The 14865-nt window shown below is 31.3% G+C and overlaps 1 protein-coding gene across 1 annotated transcript; it reads left to right on the top strand.

The window, feature by feature from the left end:
* Window positions 1–1427: 1427 nt before the first annotated feature.
* LOC125059880 (peptidylglycine alpha-hydroxylating monooxygenase) lies at window positions 1428–14173 on the top strand. The gene is made up of 9 exons (XM_047664525.1): window positions 1428–1816; window positions 3746–3803; window positions 4829–4916; window positions 7054–7129; window positions 8503–8629; window positions 9816–9864; window positions 10593–10738; window positions 12108–12297; window positions 13914–14173. Exons 1-9 carry the CDS (start codon window positions 1694–1696, stop codon window positions 14077–14079), a joined length of 1023 nt encoding a protein of 340 aa, XP_047520481.1. The 5' UTR covers window positions 1428–1693; the 3' UTR covers window positions 14080–14173.
* Window positions 14174–14865: the final 692 nt, after the last annotated feature.

Below are 14865 nucleotides of genomic sequence, written 5' to 3'. Positions count from 1 at the left end.
GCTAACAACAAAAGAAAATTAAAGGAATCAGCAACACCTACTTTGAATAATATTCCTATTAATAAATTTTATCGACATTCCTTATCGACATGGTGGTAGCTCTAATTATCTCGGGATTGTTGCGTATGTGTGCTGTACATGTAACGTGTAAAGATACGATTTTTTTAAATGTGTGCGTTGCGGTTACTCTTGTGTAAGCAAATTAGGTTTGTGTGCGTGTGTACAAACATTGTGCAATTTGTTTCTGTAGTAAAATTTTGTCTGTGTGAGTGCCTCGTCCCCCGCCGATGTTTTGGCAGAAAAATTAATTAGCATCGTTCGAGTGATGGCGACTCCTTTCTGGCTTAATACTCAAAGGCTCCCCTACTATAAAGATCCACAATATACAATTTGTAATATGACAAGCACCTATAGACAAACATGACATACACGAAGAGATAATACAAATATTAAACAAAACAATTAAAATTACAAAAACTAAACGAAAATCGATTTTAAAGTGTGAGGGGAGCAACTCTGGATATCCAGACCTAGCTCGTTTATCAGAATGCTCAATCTAAAATTGTTATCCTTAATTATTCACTAAACTTAAAGTGTGTAAATTATTGCCTAACCTATTTTATCATAACGATGTTAATGTTTCAAATAATTTTATTTCATTAAATATTTCATATTAAGATTCTTAAAAGCAATGTGTACCATGTAAACTATGAACACTTATAAGTTATAACACGTGTAAATACTTTTTTAAATATGTTTTGTTACTCGTGAGCTATAATGATGAAACAGTTAGTTAAAAGGTAATAAGCTCTGCAGCGATATTAAATCCCAGGACTATTTCTTTTCAGCACAGACTGTCAGACTCTACCTACATGTTCAATGTTGTAAGAACTTTCCATGGCAGCCATTTTATTTCACGAAATTATGGTTTAGGTTATAGGATTTTTTTTATGGCTCTGGCACGGTTTGTGCATTAGCCAGCGTCAAGTATAAGATTTTTATAATTCGTGCTTTTTGCCTTAGAAATTCGAACATGTCCTCCATGTACGGTTTAGGCACTCGCACAACCCTCCCAAAGGCCGAGAACAAATTTAAATTAAATTAAAACTTGCCCTCGAACCGGGAGGTTATAGGATTTCTAGCTATTTTGAGTCCGTAAATTTTCGTTCGTCATTGAAAAATTACTTAGGGATGGTCACACAATTTATTTATTATAATGTACTGTGGTATATTTTTTTAACTTATTGTGTCGTTTTAAACTCGAACAGTTCAATAAGTATACAATAAAAAATATTGTCTATATTTAATGAGAATAAAACATTTGGGTTACTTTAAAACTGAAAGATTACTTTTTCCTCTTCTAATTTTTTCATTCTATAGCTGGCTACCCGCAGATTGACGTCATTGCACAAAGTATTGAGTATTCGACGCACAGATTGTACGTCATATTTTCATTTCATCGAGAGTGTATGTCGGTTGTTGTGTTTATTGATTGATTTAACTCGTAAATCGTGATAATATCATTACATCTACATCAGTTGAAATTAGTTCTCTGATGCGTGTAGTTATTCGGAAGGCTCATATTTAATTTCCATTTGCTGCTAAATAAATGAACAACTAAACTTTGCATAATTATTATTATAGGCGACAGAAATAATTCTATAGCGTTTCTAACATTCCAAGTTTTTTAAATATGGAGAGTTTGTATAACATGTTTGTAATATTATTCTTTCTATTTATTTTTAAAACCTCAGATGTATTAACTTTCGAAGTGGATACATATGATTTTTTGATGCCGAACGTTCATCCCCACAGGGTAAGTTTAAATATATTTTTTTCGTTTAATAACTAAATCAGTAATTTACAACTTAACTTACAATTTACCAAAAATATTAGGGTTTCTTCATAATATCTCAAGATAAATAAAGCGAGCTAGGAAATTATAATACACATTAATTAAGCTTGAAGCACACATTAATTAACTAGACCTTTAGTAGAGTTGTCAGTCTTTAATATGTTTACTGTAAAAACTTGTAAGAAATTGTAAGAAAAATATTTTCTATTTTGATTAACTAAAATGTTGATTATAAGATTGCAATATAATACTTTAACTGATATGGTTAAAGGTATCTCATCTTTTTTATTAATTATCGGAAGTATTTCTCAAATCTTATCACAATTTAGATAGCAATCAAGTGTTTGATTGCCTGATGGATCAATAATAGATAACATTATTAGGCAATATCTTATCTTACAATTAAAGCAAATATATATATCTGTATAACTTTATTAAATATCTTAGAGGATTATATTGAACAAAGTAAGAATGTTATATTAAATATTGTCTGTAATGTAGGCAGATTACACATTTAAATAAAACTTATTCAAAGTTAACATACCACTGAACTCTTAATTTTATGTAAAATATATTTCATTAATGTAGGTAACAGTGTACACATATTAACATTGAAAATTGAATGATTCCAAACAAATTAAGAGCATTGAATGTACATGTTAAATTGGCAACAGAATCTTCCCTACAGTTTTAATCCCTAAAATTATAATATACATATTTAAAAGAACTCTACATTAAGATTACAAATATGGTATTGTGAGTTATTACAAAAATATAAGTATTATAATATCTTACTAAAATATGCAAACTTATAGGTTTTCATTAACATGATTAGTGTCTGAACAAGATCCAACAAATTTTCAATTAAGTGTGAAGGTCAACAATAACATCTTCACATATTTTATTATTACAAAAATATGTATGTATTCTGTATTGTCTCTAAATTCAATAGTTATTATTTAAATTGACTTTATAATTAGTTTTTCCTTCTATTGCTGGGAATTAGTTATAATAAAAATCCAGGAATTTTGGTCATTGCTTTCAAAATAAATAAAATTCAATATTTTATTAAGCCTAAATTTACTATATAAATATGACAAAATTTAAGTTAGCATATGTTTTGTATATGGTACCTTGGCTAAATTAAATGATATTCCTATATTAATTACTTATAAACACTATTTCTACTGACTATAATGAGAGCCTTCGTGGCTTAATGACATGGCTATGGAATTAAGTTCCTGTGCTTCTCAAACCTATTTGTGTGTACCTCACATTGTCTCAAAGAAATCCAGCCGGATATGTTAAAAATTTGGACCTATTTGTGACCAGAGTCCTGGATTATAGAGCCCAAGACCATGACCGAGTCTGGTTATATAGTCCTATTGTATTAAAACCAATGTTTATTTATATTATGGTAATTTTTCCTTAAACCTATGAAATGGTTTTATAATAGATACATTCTGATGATAAATATCACACATTTATTATAATTTTGTAATCATCTTGTCACTGTAACAGATTTTGTAGAGAATAAATTGCCGTGATGCTTGGCCGGTAATGTATGTAGCATATAATAGTTTGGATTCCCTATTCTAGGTTTGAATTACTACTGTCAATAGCAGCTATGTGTATATGAATGTAGAGTTAAGACAATAAATGTGCTGTAATGTAAGCTGAATTATAAATGTAATACAATTTGAATTTATTAAAACTTATATTTTCTCTTGTTTTGAGAGTTTAAATAATAAAGTCATGAGAGGGAAAAAAGGCCAACATTCTACAATTTCTTGTTAACACCATGGTTTTTACAAAAAAATTACTGGTGATGTGGGCCTTATCAGATTATCAATGGCAGATTAAGTACTAATCAATACTATTAAATTTCAGGACGAGCTCTACTTATGTACTCCGATCAGAATATCACCGAACCAAAACTTTTATATTGGTATGTTATCTATTGTATTGTTTTTTTAAGTCTTATGGTATAAATTACTCTTGTTAATTAGGGTAAAATATGCTGTTATCATTTTCTTTTAAATTACTAAGCCAAAACGTACTTTTCAATAAAACTAAATTAGCGTATTTATCAAACATCAAACTCAAAATTTATATTATTAATATAGATATAAATAAAGAATAAAGAGAGTACCTAATAAAATGTTTTAAAACCTGAAATCACGTCATCTTACTATTAAACGGAATCTTGTTCTCGGAGGACACGACCTGACACTCAATCATCTTATTATAGACTTATTGGTCAAAACTGCGTATATAATATATATAAAAAAAAAAAATCTATCTATCTATATATTTAGAATAAATCTAAATTTATTTTATTTTATCTTATACATATTATAAAAGTTATAAGTCGTCCATTGTAATGATTTAGGGGAATAACAGTTGAGTCACTCGATAATGTTGTTATTAATGGAATGAAAAGGTTATTCCCGGTATTATTTAATTATATTTAGGTTACAATTATTAAATAAATACTTCAAATGTCCTTATCTAAGACCCGTTTTAATCTATCTATATAAATAAAAATGAATCGCAAAATTAGAGAGGGCTGTCCAAATCAAATTTGTTTTATTGAATTGAATTGAAAATAGCAAGGAAAACCTAAAACTCAGTTTTTATTTCGGAAAAGCGAACAGTATTTATGGGGTAGCATAGCAAAATATTCCAAATGTTGGTTTGTTGCCAATAAACATATAAAAAAAAAACATAATAGTGCGAAACGAAGTTCGCGGAGGCAGATAGTAATAAAATCGCTGTTTTCTATCCATTGCATGTCAACATTGGTTGGAAAGGCATAGACTGTCCAATTGGTAAAGCAAAAGATAATATGAGTTTTAGAAGTGTTATGTTTTGAGTTCATAAAATAGATTTTTAATTATTAAATAAATGTATAATAAATATAGAATCGATGTTTTTATACTGTTAGATTTTCAACCTTACTACATTTTCCAGTGGGATTTAAACCAAATGCAAGCATGCATACCGCTCATCATATGCTTCTCTATGGATGCTCTGAACCTGGCTCCAACGACCCAGTATGGTAAGTATTATCATCACTAAAGCAGCATTGTTGTATTTTTTGTCTCCTGTAACATAAAAAAATACTATCGTACCTGACAGACGTCCTTAATCCACTATTTTCTAATTTTTTGAAATTGGTCCTATAGTAAGTGTATTCGTTGCAAACATACAAATATTTATATGACAATGGCCTATCGTGGTGGGTGTGGTTCTTTTGCGTCATGGGAATAGAAAGATATAATACTTTTATGTTTAATAAATTGAGCCGAGCCTAAATAAAATGCATATATGCTCCAACATTGTATAATCTAACAGCGAGAAGTTGTGCGTAATTCATAAATGTAGTCTCTTTTTTTTTTAAGAAAATTCACACCAATTGACCGAGTCCCATGCTAAGCTGGTGAAGCTTGTGTTATGGGTACTAGGCAACGGATATACATACATATTATCATAGATAGATAGACATATAAATACATATTTAAACACCCAAGACCTCAACACCAAATGCTCATCACATTGATATGTTCGCCGGGGATCGAACCCGGGACCCATGGATTCGCAGTCAGGGGTACTAACCACTAGACCAATGAGTCGTCATTATAGCGTAAATACAATCTGACGGAAAAAGACCTTTGAAATGGTGCAATAAATCAGTTTTTAGGAATTACGTGATTTTCATATATCATGTAGAATATTAATTTACAAATTGAAGAGACGTTTATATGTGTACGGTTCCTGGGTCATCAGGGTGCTTAAAATAATAGAGTATTTTAAGTTTACTCTATATTAACTATACATACAATATATGCGAAATAATTAAATGTTAATTGCTTTGTAACGAATGAATGCAATGTAATAGTTGAAGGGAGTGTCTAAATCTGGCTATACTCTCGGGGCGTAACTCCCTCGATTTAGTTAATTGCTATGAAACAAATGACTGCAATCTAACTGTTGAAAAGAGAGCCTGCGTTTGACTACACTCTCGGGGCGTAACTCTAACGAAATCGCCACTATATACCGTACAGCCTTGGATCGTACAATATGTGTAGGGTAATGAAAGTAACAGTAAAAATGCGTCTGCCCAAGTCAACATAATATCATATAAAATGCTCTTATGACCGGAATAACAGGTATTTGTTTGTATTGAATGTTTGCCTTGGCTATTTACATAACACTGTATTCAATACTGTTGTGAAAATAAACATAAAATGATGATAAATAAATAATCGTTTACACAGAACTGAAACGGGTCAGAATTTGTATTATAGATGGAAATCAAATTGATTTATTGATGGATTTTCTATTGATCAAGTTGATTAGCAGAATTTTATTAAGATTAAAATTAAACTGCCCTGATAGGAGTGTATGCCTTTTAGAGGCAAGCCTCCAAGTTTTGGTTCCGAAATGGTTGATGTGCCCAATCAATTTGTTATTTGTTAGCGAACAAAAATACATTAAAATCTTAAAGCAAATTAAACGAACATAGTCTCATTTTTATATAAGTTTTGTCTCATTCTTTCAATTTGAGTTTACGCTGCGATTAAAAGAGACAGATAAGTACTCTAGGGTGTGTATTTTTAGTACCAACAAGAATGTACAGATTACAAAATAGTCAAATAATTTAAATATAATAATAAAAAACAGAACAAACCTAAAAGGTTTGTTCTCAAATGTCTATTTCGTGATCATTGCTTTTATCTAATAGGAAAGGCAAGGTGATCTGACTGTGAAATCGTAGGGTTCTTCTAGTTTAATATAAAGAGCAAACTCCTCCCTCAAAGGCCGGCAACGCATCCACTAAAAGAGGTGTTCATGGCCTGCCCTTTTTGGGCGTCCCGTATCCTATAAAAAAATATTTCTATGCCTGACACACGCTTTCTACTTTTTCGGTCTAACGCATGCTAGTTTCCTAACGATGTTTTCCTTTATATTGTGGAATGCCCATAGAAAGTACATTGGTGCAAAGATTCGACCCTATGACCTCAGACCTCTCTCATTGTAGGGATTAGAGTCACTACAGTCATATTTTTTCTTGTTGTTTGATAGTAATGCTAAATTAACAATTTTGTAATTTGTTACCACTGGTTTACTTTTATATTGCACTACGAAGTCCCTGGACCAAGGGCGCTCATATCTTCATATTAATGCAATTTCAGGAGTTGCGGCGAAATGCAGAGCAACGAAGTCGACAAGCTGTACACCACAGCAAGTCCGTGCCGGTCGGGATCTCAGGTACATTTCAAATAAATTCCAATAAAATAATCATGAATACATATCTAATATATAAAACTCTTGTGTCACAATGATCGTTCCCATACTCCTCCGAAACGGCTCAACCGATTCTTATGAATTTTTTTATACATAGTAAGTAAGTCTGAGAGTCGGCTACTATCTATCTTTCAAATCCCTAACTGATAACCACCCAAAAAGGTGTTTTTTTTTAGACAATTTTTTTTATATCTTATGATACCTACAGCATACACCAATATATACAACCCTTAATTTTCATCTACCCTCTACGACAACCCCTTTTTATTTGTTAGTTAAGAACTTATAAAGTCTGAGGTTTATATAGAGAAAAATCACAGAAAAACATAAAAAGTTTTCATTCCGGAAAACCGAACAGTCTCTGGGTTTGCTTAGCAAAATGTTCCATGTTGACATGTATTAAAAAGGTAGTAACATTAATAAATTAAAAACTGAACTCGTACTGGTACTTTGTAAAATTATTCTTTATTAGTGATTAACCCCTTAACTAAAAACACTAATGACGTCAACTAACGGCGAAACCCTTGAAATTATTCTAATATTGCTGATATCGCAAAATTGCAGTCACGTGTACAATATCTATCGTTATGTGGTAATCAGGGAGTTTTTCACTATAATTAAAATGTAGGTAATTTCAGCGTTATCTCAATGTTTTTTTGTTATTCATTACAACGTTAATTTCACGCTGATAATTGGTACAATAATCGCGTATAAGCCGCGCAGATAAAGAAACAATACGAAACTGCAAGTTTTTATGGTATCGGCAATAAATTAAAAAAATAACATACTACAAAATGTACTAATAAATATTAATTATCTTGTCCAAGAGAAATAAATGTATTAAACGATAATTTCTGCATATTCAAATTGGTCCACGGATGAAGGGGAGGAGCTATTGTGGAACATACAGAAATTACACGTTGATTGATAACCGCCTTAATCTATATATGTATAAAGGTGTGCAAATTTGATTGAAATCGGTTCAGTAGTTTAGAAGTCCATAGCGGACAAACAACATGACACGTAATTTATATATATTAAGATTTAACTAATTTTTGGTTACATAACTTACGCTGTTATTTTTTTGGGACAAGCGCTCATGAATCACTGCGACCCCGAAAGCTAGAAGTATTGCCCTCACTTCCGTATAGACAAAGCGACGATAGATCGCCAGATTACCAATCATTTATATACCTACCTAGAAATGTTAGGTGTCTGGAATTACTCGATATAGATTACGATAGCGAAAAATAGATACTAGGTCCATAGGCAACCATTGATGTGTTTTAATTCCTTTTTCGATTTTATCCGGTCTTAGTAAACCATCTGGATTACAGATTGTCTACGCCTGGGCTAGAGACGCACCAAGTCTGGAGCTTCCCAAAGATGTCGGCTTTTTAATTGGACAAGATTCGCCAATCAAATATCTCGTACTACAAGTTCATTATATGACCAAGTTTCCAGGTATGTCAAGTCAAATCATTTATTTCAATTAGACCACCTAAAAATGGCACTTTTGAACGTCAAATAAAATATAAAAAAAGATTCTAGTTGCCCCTTCCAAAAGGTAGTTTCGTGTGGAGAAGAATGGGCAAGAAACTCCACACATACTCTACTAAAATAGGCACAAAGTATTAATATAATACATTAAAGAGTAATAAAAATACAATAAAACAGTGTGTGAGATAAAAATAAAAAGGTAAAATAGTCATTTAAAGCTAATTTCTAAGAATAAGCGTCTAAACAAATTTTACTGCAGAAACGGAATGTATATGTTTGCCTATGTATAATGCCTTCGAAATAAATTGACTGATCAAAGGTTTAGTACATAAAACTGTAGATTTAGGGTTTTAAAACGAAAATTTAAGACGCAGTAGTAAAAAGTCTCTACGGTAATAGTTATTTGTATGATAACTAGACTTATAATCGTAAAATAAGATATTAAAATGTTATTGCTAAAACAACCCAAACTATTCACTAAAAACCATGGATTGGTAGAAAATGGTTATTACTATGTTTTGTTAATAGTAAGTTCAGGAATCGTGTATCGAATTTCGTAGTTGACTTTCCTTATAATGCTTAATCTAGTATTCAACATAATTCAAAGGAAAACTAATTTACCCCTTAAGAGCCAAATTGCTAATTTCGAAAGCCATAGCCAAAGGTTTAAAAAAACAAATGTTTTAAACTTATTTAATTAAAATACTAAACAAGCCGATGTTAGGAATATAAATGCTCGGAAAATATCAAAAGAAATCGGTTCCACGGGGTAAATGTTGATACCGTGCAACGTGACGTGCACGTGCTGAAGATTCCATGGTATGGACGTAACATGCTTCAGATATGTTTGGAATCAAAGAGTTGGTTGAGGTTACAGCAATGAAAAGTTTCCTTTTTTGTTACGTCATTATGGTTCGACAGTAATATTGGTACATGATATGAAAAATTCCAAGTTTAATTTTTGTGAGCAAATAACCGTGTAGAAAATAATAATTTATTGGTTCGCATATTTGCCGATTCAGCACAACTTACGTATACATTTGTACACATTTAGGGTAAATTAAAGAAATTTTAGAATTTCTGTACCAAAAATATAGTATCTCTTGTAGACGCTTTAGCCATAGTTCATTAAAATTAATTAATATTTCAGAAGGAAAAACTGACAACTCGGGCGTGTTTTTAAAGTACACTCAAGAAACGTAAGTAATAATTGTTTTGTCTCATTATTTTTAAATTCCCTTGGAGTTCTCGTTTTGACATTTTTTTCCTGAACATTACTGAATAAATTAATGTTTTTTTTAATGTTTAAAGAACTTTATTTCTCATTACAAAAAAGAATGTACTAAGTACATGACAATGTACATGTTTATTTAGATGAGAAATTTAATAAAGAAAAAACTTTTTAACCAGATTAAAGTTATGTATTGTTATAAATTTACAATTATTTAACATAATTTTAAATTTATCCGACGTTTCGAGTGCTTTATAGCGTGCGTGGTCATGGTGACTGAAGACAAAAGGTGTTGGATGTCAAATAGTATCACAGCTGTAGAAAAAGTTGCATTATCTGTATTTATTTCCGCGGAGTTGGTATCGACTAAAAGATGGAGGGTTTTGGCAAAAATGGCTCACGGTGTCCTCTATGTTCACGGATTGTTTTTCTTGAGGTTTTAATTTGGATATTATTGTATCCCAGGTGTTTGACAATTTTAGGCCGTCTTCTCTATTGAATTTGGGGTGTATTTTGATTTCAATCCGGTTAAAAAGTTTTTTCTTTAAATGTGTAAAGGTTATGTCAATAAAAGACAATACTAACTTAATATGTATACGGATATACGAACGACATACACGTCGCCATCAGCCGTCCCAATTTTAGTCTACTAGATTCATTCTGAGAAATTAATAAATATTAACTTAATGCTTTCAGAATGCCTCGACAGGCAGGCGTAATACTTCTAGGAACAAGTGGTGTCATCCCACCAGATTCTGTTGAACATATGGAAACAGCATGTATCATGAAAGAAGAGAAGGTCATACATCCCTTCGCGTTTAGAACTCACACGCATGGTCTTGGTAAGTTTAATGAAATGATGAACACAAATTCTCAGATTTAATATTTCTTAGACGTCCGCCATTTTGATACCTCAATTGTAAAGTGACATTTGATAGGTTTTACGTCAAGCGGGACTACTGACCAGTACAATAAATTACGATAGATGGCGCTATCTTTCTTCGTTTTCTATTTGAAAAGAAACCGATTTAATAATATTTTTAGATCAGCTTTATTTTAAAATTTCGAAATTTATTTCCCCAAATATACACGATTATTAAATCTTTTGATTGAATATTATCATTAAAATCCATTCCTGAAATGTTGACATTTACCAATTTAGCATAATTATGCAACTAAATTGCATAATAACTAAAGTGCATAATTATGCACATTTATTGTGGTCCCATAGAAGTGCAAATACCGTAGTTTAAAACATAAAAACATTCAACTTATCAGCTAGGCGTAAAAGTTCATAAGTTTTGTTCAACACGAATTCGTGCTCTATTGTTTTCTCTAGTTCCAAAATCGTATTTATTATTATATTATTCTTAAGTATTCCATACAATAATCAATTGCTACCATTATATTTCAATAGCTAGTCGGTTATACATATTGTTCGTGTTAACACGTTTCTCCCAAACATGACGGACATTGAAACATGTTAGTTTTTCATAAGACTTATTTTCGATTAATATTATAAATTCTACATTATTACTTGATTTTGTTTGTTGTTTTATCATTTGTCAATAATTTTAGCTTTTTTTGTTAAAATACCAATATAATTTGTTCATTTATTAATTTACTTTCTAAGGATACTGTTGAGGCACCAATTTCAGGTTCTATGATTTTAGCTGGAGTTATATTAAAGTTAGGAGATTATGGTGTATTGAGAGCGATAATTATTTTTCAGGAAATAACTATTAAAATTGAGAGTGGTTGTAATAATATTGCATTGGGGTATTTGTTAGATTGAAAATTAAAAAGTAAATTCTAGGGGTATGTGAGGAAGTGCACTTATAAAACTTCACAATCCAATAGCATTCTAGATTGTTAGTGAAAAATCAATAAAAATAAATCACTGGCGATACGACCTCTTTAGGTCTTGGCCTCAGATTTCTGAATCTGTTTCATGATCATTTTTAAATCTAATAGGCAAGTAGGGGATCAGCCTCCCGTGCTGCCGTCGCATTTTTGGGTCTAAGACATGTCGGTTTCCTCACGATGTTTTTCCTTCACCGTTCGAGCAAATGTTAAAAGCGCACATAGAAAGAAAGTCCATTGGTGCACAGCCGGGGTTCGAACCCACGACCTCAGGTTTGAGAGTCGCACGCTGAAGCCACTAGGCCAACACTGCTCAATCAATGACGATACAATAAATTCGATTTCCAGGCAAAAAAGTGTCAGGTTACGTAGTCCGCAAATCAATGCAAGGCGACAAATGGGAGTTGATTGGCAGTAAAGACCCTCAGTTGCCGCAAATGTTCTATCCAGTAGTCAACACGGATCCTATTGGCAAGCTTGACGTACTGGCTGCTAGATGTGTCATGAATAATACGAGACATGAGCTGGTTCAGATCGGGTGAGCATTTTTAAAGTCATTCTGCACAACAAATGATAAAACAAATTGTATTAAAAATTATTGCAAATTTTATTCTTTGTAAATCAATTTTTAATTTATGTTATTATTATTACTTAACATGTCATGTGGAACATGGTGTAATGGTTGCAGCTCCTTACAAACGTTATGTAAAAAAAAACCATGGCGATTAAAAATAGATTATTGCCAGATCTTCTCTTCCGTTCTACGCCCTTGATTTGAGAACTGGCACTAAATGTATAGTTAGAAGCGTTTCATAAACTTTTCTTTTTTTGACGTTCATAAGTTACCTATACGATTAAATGATTTTTTACTTTTACTTTTTTAAATTTTTAATCTTTGATTTTTACGAGTATATTTCATATAGTATTAAAATATGACTAAGATTAATTATACAAGACAGTGCATAGCTACAAATTTATTAGATTAATCGGATACAAAGCGAATTTCAAGTAATGGTTAAAAAAGTATTTCAGATTATTTATTAGCGATGAAATTGTTATTTTTAATTCTGGCTTTAAAAATTAATAATTTCATTAACCTGCCAAACTCATTAAAGCAAGATGGCGCTATAACGTACCATGCTTGTAGTTACGTGAACAAACGTCATGTTTATTACGTGCTAATTGTCATTCTTATATAATACAAATAGACATTTCGATTAAAATCAGTCTCCAACATTATTATCAAGCATGCTACGTCCATTCGACTAACACACACAGTGTTACGTGACTGACGTATAAAAATCAAATAGCCTTTATATGTCCATAATCCACTGGCGAACATTTTTTTTATATAAGGGGTATCTGATGTTAAGAGATACCTCCCATAGACACAGAATTGGACGCTCTGAGAATCCAAGTACTTCGATGTCATGCCAGTACATTCTTATTACGCCCTGGTTTACTAGTAGCGCATTATTATCATGGTGTATATTTGAAACAATTATTGGTTAAGTAGGCACCGAAAGTTGATCACCTTGTATTAAAACATCAAGGAAAGAGATGCAGAAATGAATTTAAAAAAAAACACTGACTGCACATTGCCTTACAACCTATAGATTATATTTCTAGAAAAAAAAGGGTGCGTGTACTTATGTACGCCCGTAAGAAGTTATACTTCTTTGGCATTATTAAAAGTAGTTTTTGATTGCATGCAAATAATTAATTACAATTAAATAATCAAAGACTGGAAAAGTAGTCATTATAGTCAATAAAGTTCCGTTTACATTTGAAAAATTAAATAAATAAATATTTATTATGATTCTCTTACATTAAGTGTAACATAAATTCTATTATTATTCGAATGTTGTTTTTAAATTATGTCCAATGCTGTACCATCTTCCGTGGGCAACTTCATTCTGTTAATTTTGTGTCACGGTGCGCGCGTATCGGAAAATTTTACTTTCATCAATTTTTCATAACGGGCCTAAAGAAGTATAACTTCAAAAATCATGATGTATTGAATCTCCAGAATGATTTTTTATTTGTTATGTGAATACACAATATGTCCGTCTTAGATATTTACAAAAGTTTTTTTTACTTTTTTTTTTGTGGTGTCGCAGGTACAAATTTTGACTATTATAAACATATTTTCAGAGCAACAAACAGAGATGAAATGTGCAACTTCTATCTCATGTACTGGGTGGAGAATGACACACCGCTTAAAATGAAGTACTGCTTCTCGTCGGGACCGCCGTATTACTATTGGGGCATGGGGCCAGAGAACTTCAACCGTATACCCGATCTCGACAATACTGTGTAAATATCTTCGATTTTGACGAAAAATTTTGTCTCAATGCCTTTGATTTGCACAATGTTATATTGCGATTTTTAAGTTTAAATGTATGCTGTTTTAACATTTAACGGTCTTAACATATATATTCTCAATTATTACATATCATAAACAAAACATATAAGTGAAATATTTTGTCGCATAAACCGAACTTACACAAAAGTAAGTGTTAAACCACTTAATTCGGACCAAAACTTTTTTTATTGTCAAAATTTTTCGTCAATTCGTGCAATTTGACCCAGTAGGTAAATAAGTGTTCCTAGAATAATATTGGATCTGAGGTATGAAATTTAATTTCATTACCCTATATTTAAGTGTAAGGCATTCCCAAAAAACTAAAAAAAATATGCTGTGTCAAGACCGATAAAAAAAAAGTAAAAAAAAAAACAAATTGGTCTTAATTGCACAAAGTTGTGTAATGTTGGACCCATATCAATGTACTTAAATCTATTTTTCCAAAGAAATTCAGTGTATCAAGCTTTGTGCCCAACGACACATTAATTAATTAAAAACAATTAATATAAGATATATAATTATATACAATTCTTATATATATACGTGCAGAAATGATCGGTTTTATCAGAGTCAGTAAAAATGGTAACTATAATTGTGCGTCATTTAAATTGTTTTACTTAGCTTGATACACTCCTTTTAGTATAAGACATATTGGCAGCTATACTATTTTTCAATACACGCCAAATTAGTTGTAGAAATAACATTCCGATTATTGAAATCATAGGTTTAATAAAAATATAT

This window comes from Pieris napi, chromosome 20 (assembly GCF_905475465.1).
Source record: "Pieris napi chromosome 20, ilPieNapi1.2, whole genome shotgun sequence".
Classification (NCBI taxonomy): domain Eukaryota; kingdom Metazoa; phylum Arthropoda; class Insecta; order Lepidoptera; family Pieridae; genus Pieris; species Pieris napi.
The sequence above is the reverse complement of the archived record's forward strand: the minus strand, read 5'-3'. Positions and strand labels throughout refer to the sequence as shown.

Bases quoted from the DNA above. Each gene is read 5' to 3' on its own strand.
- LOC125059880 (XM_047664525.1), top strand. From the start codon at position 1,694: ATGGAGAGTTTGTATAACATGTTTGTAATATTATTCTTTCTATTTATT. The intron at 3,804-4,828 runs GTATGTTATCTA...TACATTTTCCAG, and splicing joins GAACCAAAACTTTTATATTG to TGGGATTTAAACCAAATGCA. The intron at 8,630-9,815 runs GTATGTCAAGTC...TTAATATTTCAG, and splicing joins TTATATGACCAAGTTTCCAG to AAGGAAAAACTGACAACTCG.